At 42.7% G+C, this 16258-nt stretch overlaps 1 protein-coding gene and 1 non-coding gene across 3 annotated transcripts; one reads left to right on the forward strand and one right to left on the reverse strand.

The window, feature by feature from the left end:
- Positions 1-5928: 5928 nt before the first annotated feature.
- Positions 5929-6032, reverse strand: LOC118907125 (small nucleolar RNA U13). Its single transcript, XR_005022719.1, has one exon. It is a non-coding gene; the product is annotated as a small nucleolar RNA U13 (small nucleolar RNA).
- Positions 6033-6398: 366 nt separating this feature from the next.
- Positions 6399-15450, forward strand: EIF2B5 (eukaryotic translation initiation factor 2B subunit epsilon). 2 transcript variants are annotated; one of them, XM_036875254.2, is made up of 16 exons: positions 6399-6637; positions 7739-7863; positions 8667-8852; positions 9249-9426; positions 9516-9596; positions 10315-10392; positions 10652-10964; positions 11880-12025; positions 12245-12386; positions 12508-12609; positions 12786-12893; positions 13079-13169; positions 13469-13592; positions 14181-14306; positions 14744-14854; positions 15026-15450. In XM_036875254.2, exons 1-16 carry the CDS (start codon positions 6443-6445, stop codon positions 15083-15085), a joined length of 2166 nt encoding a protein of 721 aa, XP_036731149.2. In that variant the 5' UTR covers positions 6399-6442; the 3' UTR covers positions 15086-15450. The 2 variants fall into 2 exon arrangements, with proteins under 2 accessions (XP_036731149.2, XP_036731150.2); XM_036875255.2 differs by lacking the exons at positions 11880-12025; positions 12245-12386.
- Positions 15451-16258: the final 808 nt, after the last annotated feature.

The raw sequence follows: 16258 nt of genomic DNA on the forward strand, positions 1-16258 counted from the left end.
TGTTTACTGCCTGCAGCCACCACATTCTTCTCCAAACTGTGCTGCGCCTCTGGTGCCTCAGGACTTTGAGCTCACAGTTCCTTCTGCCTGGGAAGCTTGTTGGTTAACTCCAGTCCTATACAACCTATTTGTGTCCTTGGATCCATCCCTATGTCCACTCTTATTAAGACACAGAATAGAAATCACTCACAAGGAAAAAATGAAAAAAAGCACAAATACATGGAGGCTAAATGACATGCTTCTAAATAATCAATGGATCAAGGAACAAGATCACAGAGGAAATCAAACAACACATGGAGACAAATGAAACCAGAAACATACTGGTTCAAAATATGTGGATGCAGCAAAAGTGGCTCTAGGAGGGAAGTTTATAGCAATACAGGCCTACCTCATAAAACAAACACAATCTCAAATAAACAATATAACCCTACAAATACTTAGAGATGAGCTAATACCCATCTTCTTAAACTAAAGGAACTAGGAAAAGAAGAACAAAGCCCAAAATTAGTAGAGGGAGGGACATAATAAAGATCAGAGCAGAAATAAATAAAAGACTAAGAAAACAATAGGAAAAGTCAATGAAATCAAGAGTTGGTTCTTAGAAAAGATAAACAAAATAAGCAAACCCTTAGCCAGACTTAACAAGAAAAAAAGAGAGAGGACACAAATAAACAAAATCAGAGATGAAAAAGGAGAAGTTACAACTGACGCCACAGAAATTCAAAGAATTATAAGAGAATTCTATGAAAATTCATATGCCAATAAGTTGTACAACCTAGAAGAAATGGACAAATTCCTAGAAATATACAATCTTATAAGACTGCCACAGGAAGAAACAGAAAATCTGAACAGTCAATTACCATTAACGAAATTGAAGTAATGTTAAAAGAACTCCCAACAAGCATAAGTCCAGGACCAGATAGCTTCAGGTGAATTCTACCAAATACTTAGAGATGAGCTAATACCCATCTTCTTAAAGTATTCCAAAAGCTAGAAGAGGAGGGAATACTTCAGTACTCATTCTATGAAGCCAGTATTACTCTAATACCAAAACCAGACAAAGACACTACAAAAAAAGAAAACTACAGATCAATATCCCTGACTAACATAGAAACAAAAATCTTCAACAAATACTAGCAAACCAAATTCAAAAATACATAAAGAGGATCATTCACCATGACCAAGTGAGATTTATTTCAGGGAGCCAAGGATGGTGTGATATCTGCAAATCAATCAATGTCATACACCACATTAACAAAAGGAAGGACAAAAAAGATATAATCATCTTAATAGAATCTGAAAAAGCATTTGACAAAATTTAACATCCATCTGTGATAAAAACGCTCAACAAAGTGGGCATGGAGGGAATATAACTTACCATAATAAAGGCTATATATGACAAACTCACAGCCAACCTCACAGTCAATGGTGAAAAAAATGAAAGCTTTTCTTCTAAGATTAGGAAGAAAGATGCCATTCTCACCACTTTTATGCAACATAGTACTGGAAGTCCTAGCCACAGCAATCAGATAAGAAAAAGAAATAAATGGCATCCAAATTGGTAAGGAAGAAGTAAAACTGTCACTATTTGCAGATGACATGATACTGTATATAGGAAACCTTAAAGACTCCATCAAAAAAACTATTAGAACTAAAAAAATGGATTCAGCAAAGCTGCAGAATACAAAGTCAATATACAGAAATTTGATGAATTCCTATATATTAGCAATTAACTAGCAGAAAGAGAAGTCAAGGAAAAAATTCCAGTTACAATTGCACCAAAAAGAGTAAAATATCTAGGAATAAACCTAACCAAGGAGATGAAAGACCTATACTCTGAAAACTATAAGTCACTGATGAAAGAAACTGAAGAAGACATATGGAAGAATAATGGAACTCTATCCTGTGCTCATGGATAGGAAAAATTAATACTGGCAAAATGGCCATCCTGCCCAAAGCAATTTACAGATTTGATGCAATCCCTATCAAAATGCCAATGGCATTTTTCAATGAACTAGAGTAAATAATTCTAAAATTTATATGGAACCACAAAAGACCCCAAATAGCCAAAGCAATCTTGAGAAAGAAGAACAAAGCTGAGGGGATTACACTCCCTGACTTTAAGCTATATTACAAAGCTACAGGGAGTAAAGCAGTATGGTACTGGCACAAGAACAGACCCAGAGATCACTGGAACAGAATAAAGAGCTCAGAAATAAACCCACACATACATGTGGTCAACTAATATACAACAAAGGAGCTATGAATATACAGCGGGGAAAAGACAGTCTCTTCAGTAAATGGTGTTGGGAAAACTGGACAGCTACATGCAAGAGAATGAAACTAGATCACTGTTTTATACCATATACAAAAGTAAACTACAAATGAATTAAAGACCTAAATGTAAGTCATGAAACCATAAAACTCTCAGAAGAAAACATAGGCAAGAATCTCATGAACATCAGTATAAGAAATTTCTTTCTGGATACATCTCCACAGGCAAGGGAAACAAAAGCAAATAGAAACAAGTGGGACTACATCAAACTAAAAACCTTCTGCACAGCAAAGGAAACCTTCAACAAAACAAAAAGGCAACCTACCATATGGGAGAATATATTTGCAAACAATATATCTGATATGGGACTAATATCTAAAACTTACAAAGAACTCATACAATTCAACACCAAAAAAAACCAAATAATCCAATTACAAAATGGGCAGAGAACCCGAATACACATTTTGTCAAAGAAGACATACAGATAGCCAACAGACACATGAAAAGATCCTCAGCATCACTAATTATTAGTGAAATGCAAATCAAAACCAAGAGATTATCACCTCACACCTGTAAGAATAGCTATTATCAAAAAGACAGGAAATAACAAATATTGGCAAGGACATGGAGAAAAGAGAATCTTCCTACACTGTTGTTAGGAATGTAAATTGGTCCAGTCACTGTGGGAAACAATATGGAGGTTTCTCAAAAAATTAAAAATAGAAATACCATATCACCCAGCATTTCTACTACTGGGAATTTACCTAAATTAAATAAAATAACTAATTTGAAAATAGTTCATTGCAGTATTATTTACAACAGATACAGAAGCAACCCAAATACCCATCAATAGATGAATTGATAAAGATGTACATTTACACAATGGAATATTACTCAGCCATAAAAAAGAAGGCACTTTCAACAGACACATGAAAATATGCTTCACATTGCTAATCATCAGGGACATGCAAATTAAAACCACGAGATATCACCTCACCCCAGTCAGGATGGCCAAATCCAACAGACATGAAACAACAAATGCTGGCAAGGATGCGGAGAAAAGGGAACCCTCCTACACTGTTGGCGGGAACGTAAATTAGTTCAACCATTGTGGAAAGCAATATGGAGGTTTCTCAAAAAATTAAAAATATAAATACCATTTGATACAGTTATTGCACTCCTAGGAATTTACCTGAAGAAAACAAGATCCCTGATTCAAAAAGATATAAGCACCCCTTTGTTTATAGCTGCACTATTTACAATAGCCAAGATATGGAAGCAACCTAAGTGTCCATCAATAGATGAATGGACAAAGAAGAGTGGTACATATACAAAATGGAATATTATTCAGCCATAAAAAGAAAGGAAATCATACCATTTGCAACAACAGGGATGGATCTAGAGGGTTATATGCTCAGTGAAATAAGCCAGCAGAGAAAGACAAATGCCAAATGACTTCACTCATTTGTAGCATAACAACAAAGCAAAATGGAAGGAACAAAACAGCAGCAAACTCACACTGAGAAGGGACAAGTGGTTACCAAAGGGACTGTTGGGGAGGATGGGTGGGCAGGGAGGGAGAAGGGGATTCAGGGGCACTATAATTTGCAATTACAATATAGGTAGGTCACAGGGAAGGCAGTACAGCACAGAGAAGACAAGTAATGACACTATAGCATCTTACTATGCTGATAGACAGTGACTGCAATGTGGGGATGAGGACTTGATAATATGGGTGAATGTTGAAACCACCATGTTGTTCATGTGAAATCTTCATAAGATTATATATCAGTGATACTTTAATTTAAAAATATATATATTAAAAAAAAGAAGGCTCTCTTGCCATTTGCAACAACATAGATGGACCTGGAGGGTATCATGCTAAGTGAAATTAGCCAGGCAGAGAAAGACAAATACCATATGATTTCACTTATAGGTGGAATCTAAAATACAAAACAAGCAAACAAAAAGAAATAAACACATAAATAGGGACAACAGACTGTTGGTTACCATGGGGAGGTGGGTGGGGAGGCAGGTAAATAAGAGAAAGGGATAAAGAGATACAAACTGCAAACTGTAAAATAAGTTAGTCATAGCAATGGAAGTACAATATATAGAATATAACCAATAATATTGTAATATCATGGTGTGGTAACAGGGGGAACTCCACTTACAGTGGCAAGCATCTAGTAATGTAAATAATCAGGTCACTACGTTGTACATCTGAAACCAATATAATATTGTATATTAGCTTTATTCCAATAAAAAAAAAACGTCTGAGCAAAGGCACTAGTGGCTACCAAGGAGGAAGGATTGGGGCAGATTAGGGGGGAGGGTGAAGGGGATAAAGGGGCACAATAATTCACAATAACAATATAAGTTGGTCACAGGGATACAGCATGGAGAATACAATGATTCCATAACCTCTTCTATGTTGATAGATAGTAACCACACTAGAGGGGTTGAGGATATAATAATATGTAACTGTTGAACCACTGTATTGTGTATTTGAAATCATTGTAAGATTGTATAGCAACAATAATAAAAAAAAACCTCTGAGCAAAAGACCACCTTTTAATTAAAATAGTTGTTGACAGTTTGTGTTATATGGTTGGATTTTAGTGGCTGTTATGAACTGAGTGAGATGCTGTACCTTCTCAGCAACACATGTATCAATATTCCAGAGGTTGGAAAAAAAAAGACACAAGTAGGGCTCCAATAAATGCTGATAGGCTTAATGAATAAGTGAAGACATCATAAAATAGTAATTTTTAATCCCACATAACTGGGCAGAAAGATTGCAGAACTATGAAGGCAGGGAGGTCAGGTTCCAATACCAGTTCTTCCACTTACTAGCTGGATGAATGAACTTTGCCCCTCTGAGAGTTCAAGAAATGTTTGTTGAATGAATGAAGAAAATATTCTCACAGAGCTGTGTGACAAATTAAATGAGCTGCTTGTACTGTTCCAGGCCACAGAAGGGTATGCAATAGAATTACTACTCTCTCTACTGAACACTAAAATCAACATTAAGGTTATATTTAAGTGAAAGATTTTATTCATAGTCATAATGAGCACCATGACCTGAGAGCAGCCCATCAGTGTATTCCAATAAACTGCTCTAAAGTCCCTCCATTTAGAGACATCTTAACTTTTTCTACAGCAAGGGATATGCATAAACGGTTACATTTATCAGTACATCAGTATGGCAGCATGGATACATCTAATTAGTGTCCTAAAGGATCATGCTATACACACTGATGTTATGTGTAGGAGAGGAGGCAAGTATAAGGGTCTCAGGTGAATTGACTCACCTTCCTCTGGGTATGGAGAGGGCATATGTGACATTATCTCACTTTTGCTAAGCAGAAAATTCCTGACCAACTACATTTCAGGCAGAGGTTGAAACTGTAATTATGCTAGGTGTTAAGCACCAACTTGGCTTAGCAGAAGTGACAACATTTTGGGCCTGTGTCTTTCTTTTTAATACTACTACATCACGTTCTCTATTTATGTAGACTGTGAGTTCCTTGAGGGAAGAGGATGTCTGATTCAGTTCCGAGCTCCCCAAGATGCAGGGTCACATTAGGCCGCTAGGTTGAAGACAGACCACTACATTTTTATTTTTTATTTTTAATCTATTTATATTTTCATGTCAGATGGGTAATGGGCAAACGTCGTAACAAGGCTTGAGGGAGGCATATGTCACGCAAAAGCGTGAACACCCAGTCATCATGGCTATGAACTACAAAAGGATCTGTGACTACGTTTTTAATATGCTGGGAGCAGGGATGATTACATATCCGGAAAGGCTCTGGACCCTTCGCAGAAACAAGTCCCATCATCCCGCAAGAATCTCAGCCTGTTCACGTACAAATAAAGGGCTACTATACTTGCAGATCGACTCTGCGGTCCACAGGATCCCGCGCTCCGGCGCCGCAGGGGGCCAAGACGGGCCGCCGCCTTCGCCACTCCCGGGTCCTCCCGGCTCAACCCTGTGACGGAGTTGGCGCCTAGAGGAGGCGCATGCCCGCTCCCCTCTCCCTGGCTCCTCCCTCTCTTCCTTGGTTACGCCTTCGCGTTTCAAGCGCTGGTCCCTTTTTGTCCCCGACTGCACGCGGTGTCAGTGTCCGTGCGGAAGTGGTGGTGTTCTCTTCAGAGAACAAGATGGCGACCACTGCTGTGGCGCTGCCGGGTGGGGTGGCCAGTCGGGCCAACAAGCGCGGCAGCAGTGGGCCGGGAGGCGGCGGCGGTGCGGGACCCAAAGTGGCCGAGGAGGAACCGCCGCCACCTCTGCAAGCGGTTCTGGTGGCAGATAGCTTCAACCGCCGTTTCTTCCCCATCTCCAAGGACCAGCCTCGGGTGAGCGCCGCGCGGGAGAGCAGCCAGAGGGCCCGCAGGCGGCGGGGCTACAGCGAGTTATACTTTCACCTGCCTAGTGAGGCGTGCTCTGGAAGGCCTTGTATCCACCCTCTTTCCTGGAAATTGGGTTTATCTGATTAAGGGGAAGGCGGAGGGACCGTCTAAAGCCTTGACGACTGCTTAACCCGAGTGAGTGGCTGGCAGATTGGGGCACTCTCAGTGCTGGCCACCGTCAGGTGTGGAAGGCTTACAGAGGGCTGAAGGCAGAAGCAGTGCTTGGGAGAAGCCTTCACTCAGGGATTCAGTGCCCCAAGAGGAGGCTGCGCTGCCTTTATGAAGAGGAAAAAGAGATCCTTGGGTGAAAGGGAACATCACCCCCTTTTGCCTCCAAAAGGGACGTCATGTGTCCAACAAATAGCAGGCTGGTCTGATCCCATGGTAACAGCTGTTTTGGATCTCCTACTGTGTGCTTTTTTTTCTTTCCTGGTTTTAATGACAGACGGTGCCATCTCTCAAAAGGAGGACTGAACGAGTTTAGTGGCTGGTTGCCAGCAGTCCCTGTATTGTCTAGATACTGGGGAATTGGACCCAGCTAGTCATAGGGATTACTGTATCACTCAGTAGACCCCAATTCAGTTAAAGAAAGGGAACTGCATTCAGTTCAGGAAAATCACTACCCGCTCCCCAAAAAAAGCCTAATGGCTGTTCACTTTGGCAAGTGATTGGGGTGGCTAGCCCTGACTCTTAGAAAAGGATCAAGGAAGGAAATTTTGTGACAGACAAGGCCTTATTGGTGCTTAAATTTCTGTAGATATGATTATCTGCTCCTCTATAGAGGCTCTGTGTACAATGTTAAGCAAATAGATTCCTTGCTCACTACATCCAAATTGCAACACCTTAGACTCTAATGCTTGGAGCATACCATAAACATCAAAGGCAGCAGGCTGATCGCTTTTAAATTAGAAAGATAAAGTAAAAATACAGTGTTTGGAAATACTGATAGAGGAGTGAAAATTGTGGTTGAAGTGGGAGAAACAAAGGTACCCAGAGGGCCCTCATGGATTCAAGACTTCAAACTTTTTTTCATCTCCTACCCTCCAGGTCCTCTTGCCCCTGGCCAATGTGGCACTAATTGACTACACTCTGGAATTTTTGACTGCCACAGGTGTACAGGAAACCTTTGTCTTTTGTTGCTGGAAGGCTGCTCAAATCAAGGAACATTTACTGTAAGGCTCTGCAGCTTTTCTTTCCATGTTTCACCTTTTTTTTTTTTTTCAGTTTCCTTGGGATAGATGTAATAAATAAGGGGAAATTGTGAGGGAATAAAAATGTGTCTATTTGGATTCCATCATGAGGTCTAAGGGCATTCTCTTACCAAGAGGTGAGCAGCTGAAGCTGTGACAAAGATTAAAGAACAACACTGGTATTTTTTTCTAAATCTCACAGAGTTTGGTCCCAGTGCTTTTTATTTAATGACTCCAGTATGGAAATTATAAGAGTAACAGCTTTGTCTTTCCACTGAGCTTCTAAATGTTGAGCTCTTCTTCATCTTTGTATTCCCAGTGCCTAACTTAGTATCAAGCACACAGTAACAATAAATGTTTGGTGAAATCTTATTGAAAGAGTAAATTTCAGGATTTATGGAAGCCTAAGAAACAAGACTTGGATATTAGCATGGTTTCCATTGGACAGTTTATAAATTTAGTACGGACTTTGAAAGGAGAAGAGTAGCATGAAAAGGGTGCTCCTCAGATACTTTATATACCCTAAGTCTCAGCAGGATTTTGAGTTCAAATCTATGTTTGGGGGCAAGGGGCAAGGTATGGAGAAGAAATAACCATGTTTCTCTAACCCATTAAACAAGACTGGTTACACAGAATGCTGAAATCATTAATTATAGTTTGTAAAGTTAAAGACGCTGGCAGGAACCCAAAAAAGCTATTGTCAAATAGGAGAGAAAAATAGAGAAGCTCCACATGACCTTTGTGCTTGATTTACTCATTCCCCTTACCACCCCACCTTCCTTTAGGAAGTCCAAGTGGTGCCGCCCTACATCCCTCAATGTGGTTCGGATAATTACATCAGAGCTATATCGATCACTGGGGGATGTTCTCCGTGATGTTGATGCCAAGGCCTTGGTGCGCTCTGACTTCCTTCTGGTGTATGGGGATGTCATCTCAAACATCAATATTACCAGAGCCCTGGAGGAACACAGGTCAGAATGGGAAAATGGTAGGGACAAGGGTTTGGGACCAGTGAGACCTAAGATGGTTTTTTTTTTTTTCTTTTTTTTCTTTTGTTTTTTTTTTAATTTTGGTATCATCATTCATCTACAATTACATGAAGAACACTATGTTTACCAGGCTCCCCCCCTCACCAAGTCCCCCCCACATACCCAACTACAGTCACTGTCCATCAGCATAGCAAGATGCTGTATAATCACCACCTGTCTTCTCTGTGTTGCACAGCCCTCCCCGTACCCTCCCTTAACACTATACATACTAGTTGTAATGCCCCCTTTCTTTTTCCCTGCCCTTATCCCTCCCTTCCCACCCATCCTCCTCAGTCCCTTTCCCTTTGGTAACTGTTCTCTCCCTCCTGTCTTTCATAGATTGAGGCGGAAGCTAGAAAAAAATGTATCTGTGATGACAATGATCTTCAAGGAGTCATCCCCCAGCCACCGAACTCGTTGCCTTGAGGATAATGTGGTAGTGGCTGTGGATAGTGCCACAAACCGGGTTCTCCATTTCCAGAAGACCCAAGGCCTCCGACGTTTTTCTTTTCCTCTGGTGTGTGGGTATCTGGGGTTCTCAATGTAGTAAAGTGACAGGCTTCAGCAGGAGAGACAGGTTAAAATCCATGTAACTTCTCCCCACAGAGCTTATTCCAGGGCAGTCGAGATGCAGTAGAGATCCGCTATGATTTACTGGATTGTCATATCAGCATCTGTTCTCCTCAGGTGAGCTCTTCAGGTCTGGGGCTGCACATCAAGAGTAGATGTGGGAAGGCTAGGGTGTATTTCTTCTTCGTATCTGTTCTACAGAAAATAGGTGCCATTATCTTTTGTTGTTGTTATTATTGTTGTCTTTTATACAAAAAATGCACAAATTTTAATGTGCAGCTTGAAGAATTTTGAGGTGTATATGCTGTAACGTAGCCATCACCCAGATCAATGTAGTTAACACTCTCACAATATTTTTTTCCCTTTCACCTATCTCCCCAACTCCCTCCCCTTTGGCAACCACCTGTTTATTCTCTGTGTTTGAGTTGATGTCTGTTTTGTTTGTGCATGTTTTTTATATTCCACGTGTGAGTGAAATCACATGGTATTTGTCTTTCTCTGATCTATTGTGCAAAATAGATGGACCTTCTAGGTCCACCCTCTTGTCCCAGTGGCAAATTTTCATTTTTTTGTCTGAGTAATATTCCATTATATATATGTACCACATCTTTATCCATTCATCTGTTGATGGACACCTAGGTTGCTTCCTTATCTTGGCTGTTGTATATAATACTGCAGTAATAGGTGCTGTCATCTTGACCCCAGTATCCCACTGGGAGCCTTTTTGGGATTCTGGCTCATGTCCTACTGTGAAAGAGTATGATAGGTCTCTGGCAGCTTAGCTACACTTCAGAGCACTTAACTGTGACCCCACCAACTTCTTCCCCCTCCACAGGTGGCTCAACTCTTTACAGACAACTTTGACTACCAAACTCGAAATGACTTTGTCCGAGGCCTATTAGTGAATGAGGAGGTAAGAAAACGCTCCCAAAACCTCTTTAGAAGAAGGCTATGATTTTCTCTCATGCTGATAATTTTTGGTCCCCTTTTGTGTTTTATTGAACCTTAGGAGGAAGGAGAAGAGCTAGGGAAGTGGCCTACAAAAATTTCAGGCAGTTTGGCTCTGTCATTGAAAAGCAGAGGGGAATTTAAAATTAGAAAAGAGTTGTATCTGAGGGCATTCTTCCTCTTTTACTTGCTTGGATGACCTCCCTTTCCTTCTCATCATTCAGATCCTAGGAAACCAGATCCACATGTATGTGACAACTAGGGAATATGGTGCCCGGGTCTCCAACCTACACATGTATGCAGCTGTCTGCGCTGACATCATCCGCCGATGGGTCTACCCTCTCACTCCAGAGGCAAACTTCACTGACAGCACAGTCCAGAGCTGTACTCATTCCCGGCACAACATCTACCGAGGTTCTGAGGTCAGCCTCGGCCACGGCAGCATCCTGGAGGAAAATGTGCTCCTAGGCTCTGGCACTGTTATTGGCAGTAATTGCTCTATCACCAACAGTGTCATTGGCCCTGGCTGTCACATTGGTAAGCACAGGCGGGGAAGTCAAGCTAGTCACCCTAGGAGAGGAACCTGGTGGGGGCACCATGTCTTCAGAGAAGGATACAAAAAGATAGTCCCTAGGAGTAAGGAACTAGAGTGGCTACCATAATAAAGGAGGGAGTAGGGATGTGAAAACAATAATTTGTGACCTTAGAGCCTTTTGTTGGGTGACTCTTCACATTCCAGGGTACCCTATATTCACATTCAGGACCAAGTAGATAATTAACATGCAATAATAACATCTGTTTAGTCTGTAACAGTTTATGAAGGATTTTTGCATACACTATTTTATTTAATCCTCACAAAAACCCTGTGAGGTAGATAGTACTTAGTCCCAGTTTATAGATAAGCAGACAAGCTTGAAAAGGTTATCTCACCCAAAGTCATAGCTAATAAGAAGCGGTGCTAAGACTTGAATCTTCAGTAACGTAAATCCAATGTTCCTTTTATTCTACATAACTGCCTTGTTAGCCTCTTGGTAACTCACTTTGTAGGAATGTGATGTTTCTAATGAAACTGCCCTTTTAAAAGAACAGTAAGATTCTAATTCTAAAATATATAAGCAGAAGTGGAATAATTTGGTTCTACTTCTAAATGTGGATATGATTGTAATAAAGTTCTTGAGTTCAAGGAGTTCCTGGAAATCTTGAAGGTTCTCAGGTTTTTAAGCCTGGGATACAGTCTAATGGTTGTAAACCTGGTAGACCCAGACAGGGTGAGCAATATTCTATTCTCAGATCTGGGCTTCAGCAGCGAAAGGGTGTTTATAGTGAGTTGGAGAATGGAGCGTTAGAGCTGGGTGGGAGCTGTACTATTGTTATCAGCTCTGTCCTCCAGGAATGACCCTGGTCTGGGGTTGGATCCCTGAGTGACCAGGAGTCCTTCCTGTTCTGAGCCAGGTGATAACGTGGTGTTGGACCAGGCCTACCTGTGGCAGGGTGTCCGAGTGGCTGCTGGAGCACAAATCCATCAGTCTCTGCTCTGTGACAATGCTATGGTCAAGGAACAAGTTACACTGAAGCCACGCTGTGTCCTTACTTCCCAGGTGAGACCTGCTCCATACTGTGCACAGACCCTAACCTGAATGGTGGTCATGCTGAGCCAGATAGGACCTTATGTCCACCCATAAATCCAGCCTGAACTGAGAGTCCAAATCCAGTGGCTCATTTGCCTTCTACTTAGGAAAAAAGTCACTCATTGTCAGGATGTCCTTTTCCCCAACCACTAAGAGGTCTAAGCCACCTACTCCTTTTTTCTCCCCTAGGTGGTAGTTGGCCCAGACATCATACTGCCTGAGGGCTCAGTGATATCTATGCACCCTCCAGATGCAGAAGAAGATGAGGATGATGGTCAGTTTAGTGATGATTCTGGGGCTGACCAAGAAAAGGAGAAAGTGAAGCAGAAAGGTGTGAGGTTCAGCAGGTGTGGGGCATCTGTGTGTTTCTGCCCCTTAGAAAAACCAGTGTTTCCACCTAGAGGGACTGGTGTATCTACTCGGCCTTCACTAAAGATCACTGCCTTTTCCAGGTTATAATCCAGCAGAAGTTGGAGTTGCAGGCCAGGGCTACCTCTGGAAAGCTGCAGACATGAACACAGAGGAAGAGGAGGAATTACGGCAGAATCTGTGGGGTGAGCTAGACCTTACTCCTGCCATTTCCCTTTCTAAATTGGAATATTTTGGAGGAAAATGAACACTTCAGAATCAGACTACTTCTTCATTACTTTATTCATGCAGACTGGGCAGATACATTGCTGTCAATGGCTCTTTCCTTTTTTCTTTTTTCTCACCCTTTGTGGGTTCTCAGGACTCACAATCAACATGGTAGAAGAGAGTGAAACTGAGAGTGAGCGAAGTATGGATTCTGAGGAGCTAGATAGCCGGGCAGGCTCCCCACAGATGGATGACATTAAAGGTGAGTGGTCCAGGGACTGGTGTCCTGGGACAAAAGAAGAAAACCTCCAGTTTCTTCTTTGTCTGGGTCAACTAGCCAGAGATTTGTGTTCCTTCCAGAAAGGATTTGATGTAAAGTCAGGACTAGATGACTTAAAGCATTTTGGAGTGTTGTTCACCCATAAATTTTTTTTACTTTGATTTCAGTATTCCAGAACGAAGTCCTGGGAACACTGCAGCGGGGCAAGGAGGAGAACATTTCTTGTGACAATCTAGTCCTAGAGATCAACTCTCTCAAGTAAGAGCAGCCCCTCCTTATTCTCTTCTCCTTGGTGTAGTCCCACCCAGGTAGAGGTTCTCACCTGTTTTTCTCCCCAAATATGAAACTATTCCCTCAACATCCCAAATGGACAAGGCCATTGGCATTTGGAACAAGGAGAGCATTAGGTTCTAGCTGCAGCATAGACTTTCCCCTTCCAAAACTGTCCCCTCCATGTTCTATCTGACTTCCTCTCCCCCAGTGTCCTCCAAAGTCATAGTCTACAGCATGCTGAAAGGGCCTATGAGGGCCCTGGTGTCACCTGAGTCTCCCCACAGGTACGCCTACAACATAAGCCTAAAGGAGGTGATGCAGGTACTGAGCCGCGTGGTCCTGGAGTTCCCCCTGCAGCAAATGGATTCCCCACTCGATCCAAACCGCTACTGTGCCCTGCTGCTTCCCGTGAGCAAAGATTGGGGCGGGTGCAAGGGATAGGGTGGAGTCGATACATGTCTGCTATGCTCGACTTTAAAGGAAATTAGGAGTAGAAGTTCTTGTTATGAGATATATGTTACTTATGGTTCCTTTCTCCTTGCCTCTGGCCGTAGGTTGAGTTTGTGAACAGCCTTGGCTGGTCCAGGGGAGTCAAGTTAGGTTCAAGTTAGGTACTGAGTAGCCTTTCAGACCCCAGGATTCAGACCACACGAGCCCAGAGGTACACCCAACATAGACCTGGACTTTTGTACTATCTGACTGAAGATTACTTGAACCAGGAGATCGACCTTTAGGCTAGGAATAGGTATGAAGAGACAACCTGTAGTATCTGAGACCACCTTTCACTTCTGGGAAATCTCCTTTTTCCCCAACCCAGACTGCCAGTAAGTGAACTCCCAAGCCTCTCTTAACATGATTCCACAGGGCCTGTATCATCTCTCTCCTGTCTTCCCATATCATAAAAGTCCCATGTTATCAATATTGATTTTCTTTGCTGACAAGGTATAGGTGCATGCCCAGAAATAGATTCCAGCTCCCTTCTCCCTTCTTCCATAGCTGCTCAAGGCCTGGAGCCCTGTTTTTAGAAACTACGTAAAGCGTGCAGCTGATCATTTGGAAACATTAGCAGCCATTGAGGACTTCTTTCTGGACCATGAAGCTCTTGGTACTTCCATGGCCAAGGTGAATACTGCCTCAAGCCCTGTAGTCCTGCATTTGCTTTGACACAGGCCTTGGTGACCTCCATGGCTACATAAAACAGAGGCTGATATGAATCTGGTATGGCATTTGGTTACAGCACTGTCCACCCCCTAGTATTGTGCTTATTGCTGGGATAGTACATACTAGAGCCAGGCTAGTAAGGCAGCCTTTTGGAGGTTGCTCTGGGAATGGAATGTGCAAAGCATTACCCAGCAACAGTTCCTGAAATTATACCTGTCCCGTGCCAGAGTGAACGGTTCACTCTTGTCTCTTTTGGAGGAGGTTGTTCAGTAAGTAGAAGGAAGCCGAGGGCCTGATAAAGGGAGGTGCTAGGATCTTGCCTCCTCTTCCTCTGTTATTCATTGTATCTTGCTGGCCTCTACAAGACCTCTGAGATCTCTTCTGCTGACCTCCTGCAGGTACTGATGGCTTTTTATCAGCTGGAGATCCTGGCAGAAGAAACAATCCTGAGCTGGTTCAGCCAAAGGGAAACAACTGACAAGGGCTGGCAGTTGCGCAGGAACCAACAGGTGAGTCAGGATGCCCCCTTCACACCACGGTGGTTGTCTGGGCCCTCAGCCATAGACTCCAGGGCAGTAGCTTCCTGGGTCTCTGTGGTTGTTAGAACTATTTAACTGCTAAGGAGAACAGCAGGGTTATGTGCCCCTCCCCCAGTAGCTCTCTACTGTGCTTCCTTACAGCTGCAGAGGTTCATCCAGTGGCTGAAAGAGGCAGAAGAGGAATCATCTGAAGATGACTGAAATCGCACTGCCTGCTTCATGGGTGTGGTTGATTGCCTCCTGGCTTCTGGTCCAGGGCAAGTGCAAGGCTAGATGCAAAAGGATGGTGACTACCATCCCAGCTGAGACTTAAAGGAGCTGAGTTTGGAACTACAGTATTCTTCCCACCGCTAGCAACCATGTGCCTCCCATCCTGACTGGGGAGTTGGATGAGGAAAATTGGCTGGAACAGGTCTGCTGAAGGAGATGCTAAGCAGGCCCTGCAGTTAGAGGAAGGCCAGAGGAACAGCCTGGTGCTCTGGCTTTCCTTCAGGGAACAGCAGAGAGTAGCTGGCCCTCTCTGCTACTTGTATTTGTTAAAATTAAAAAAGGAAGAGAGTGGTGTATTTGGTTTCTGACTGATCAGCCACTGAAGTAGGTGACCAAAGAGTTCTGAACCTCTGACATGGCAGCTTTTCCCAAACATCTGGGCCAAAGGGAAAAGAGAGGTGTTAGAACCACTAGGTGGTGCTGTTGTGCCTTGCCAGTTGACCATTGCCATGGCTCATGGGTATTAGAGGTCCTAGATTCTTTTCCAGCCTCTGTGAACTGATTTGTAGTCCTGGATTGGAGTGCCTGAGCCTATCCTCATAGAGAATCCTATGCCAAACACTTTTCTGCCCAAGGGTGGTGATGCCAAGCATGTGTCAAGCCCATTAACCACTTGCCAGTCCTTCACATGCTTTGTCCTGTTGATCCAAAGTGCTGTCAGGGAAGTTGGGCTAAGGACTTGAACCTCCTCATAATCCAGGATTCTTCTGCTTCATATTCAGTGTCTCAGTGAAGGGAAATTGCCCCCCAAGGCAAATGTAAACCCAGGCCAGCAAAAGATATCCTAGGAACAGAGGAAGAGCCTGTGAAATGGGCTTTCCCCATACTGGAGTGTTCACTGTATAACAGGCATTTTACTGAATACTTTTCATGTGGTGTTTAATCTTCATACGAGCCCTATGAAATAGATCTTACCCCATTTTCAAATAAGGAGCCTGAAGTTCAGAAAGGTTTCCTAACTGGTCATTGATAGAGCCAGGATTTCATATTGGACTCTAGAGGTGGAGTTTGTCACTTTGCTGTATTGCTGCCTTATTTAACCTTAACCATGAGACATGCCCTTCTATCTCATCTTTTTGAGCTGTTTGTTGCCTTCATATAATC

Source organism: Manis pentadactyla, chromosome 1 (genome assembly GCF_030020395.1).
Source record: "Manis pentadactyla isolate mManPen7 chromosome 1, mManPen7.hap1, whole genome shotgun sequence".
NCBI classification, from domain to species: Eukaryota; Metazoa; Chordata; class Mammalia; order Pholidota; family Manidae; genus Manis; species Manis pentadactyla.

Excerpts from the sequence above, each read along its gene's own strand:
- EIF2B5 (XM_036875254.2), top strand. The coding sequence starts at position 6,443 with ATGGCGACCACTGCTGTGGCGCTGCCGGGTGGGGTGGCCAGTCGGGCC. Across the intron at positions 10,393-10,651 it reads GCCTATTAGTGAATGAGGAG|ATCCTAGGAAACCAGATCCA; the intron begins GTAAGAAAACGC and ends CTCATCATTCAG. Across the intron at positions 14,307-14,743 it reads TTGGTACTTCCATGGCCAAG|GTACTGATGGCTTTTTATCA; the intron begins GTGAATACTGCC and ends GACCTCCTGCAG.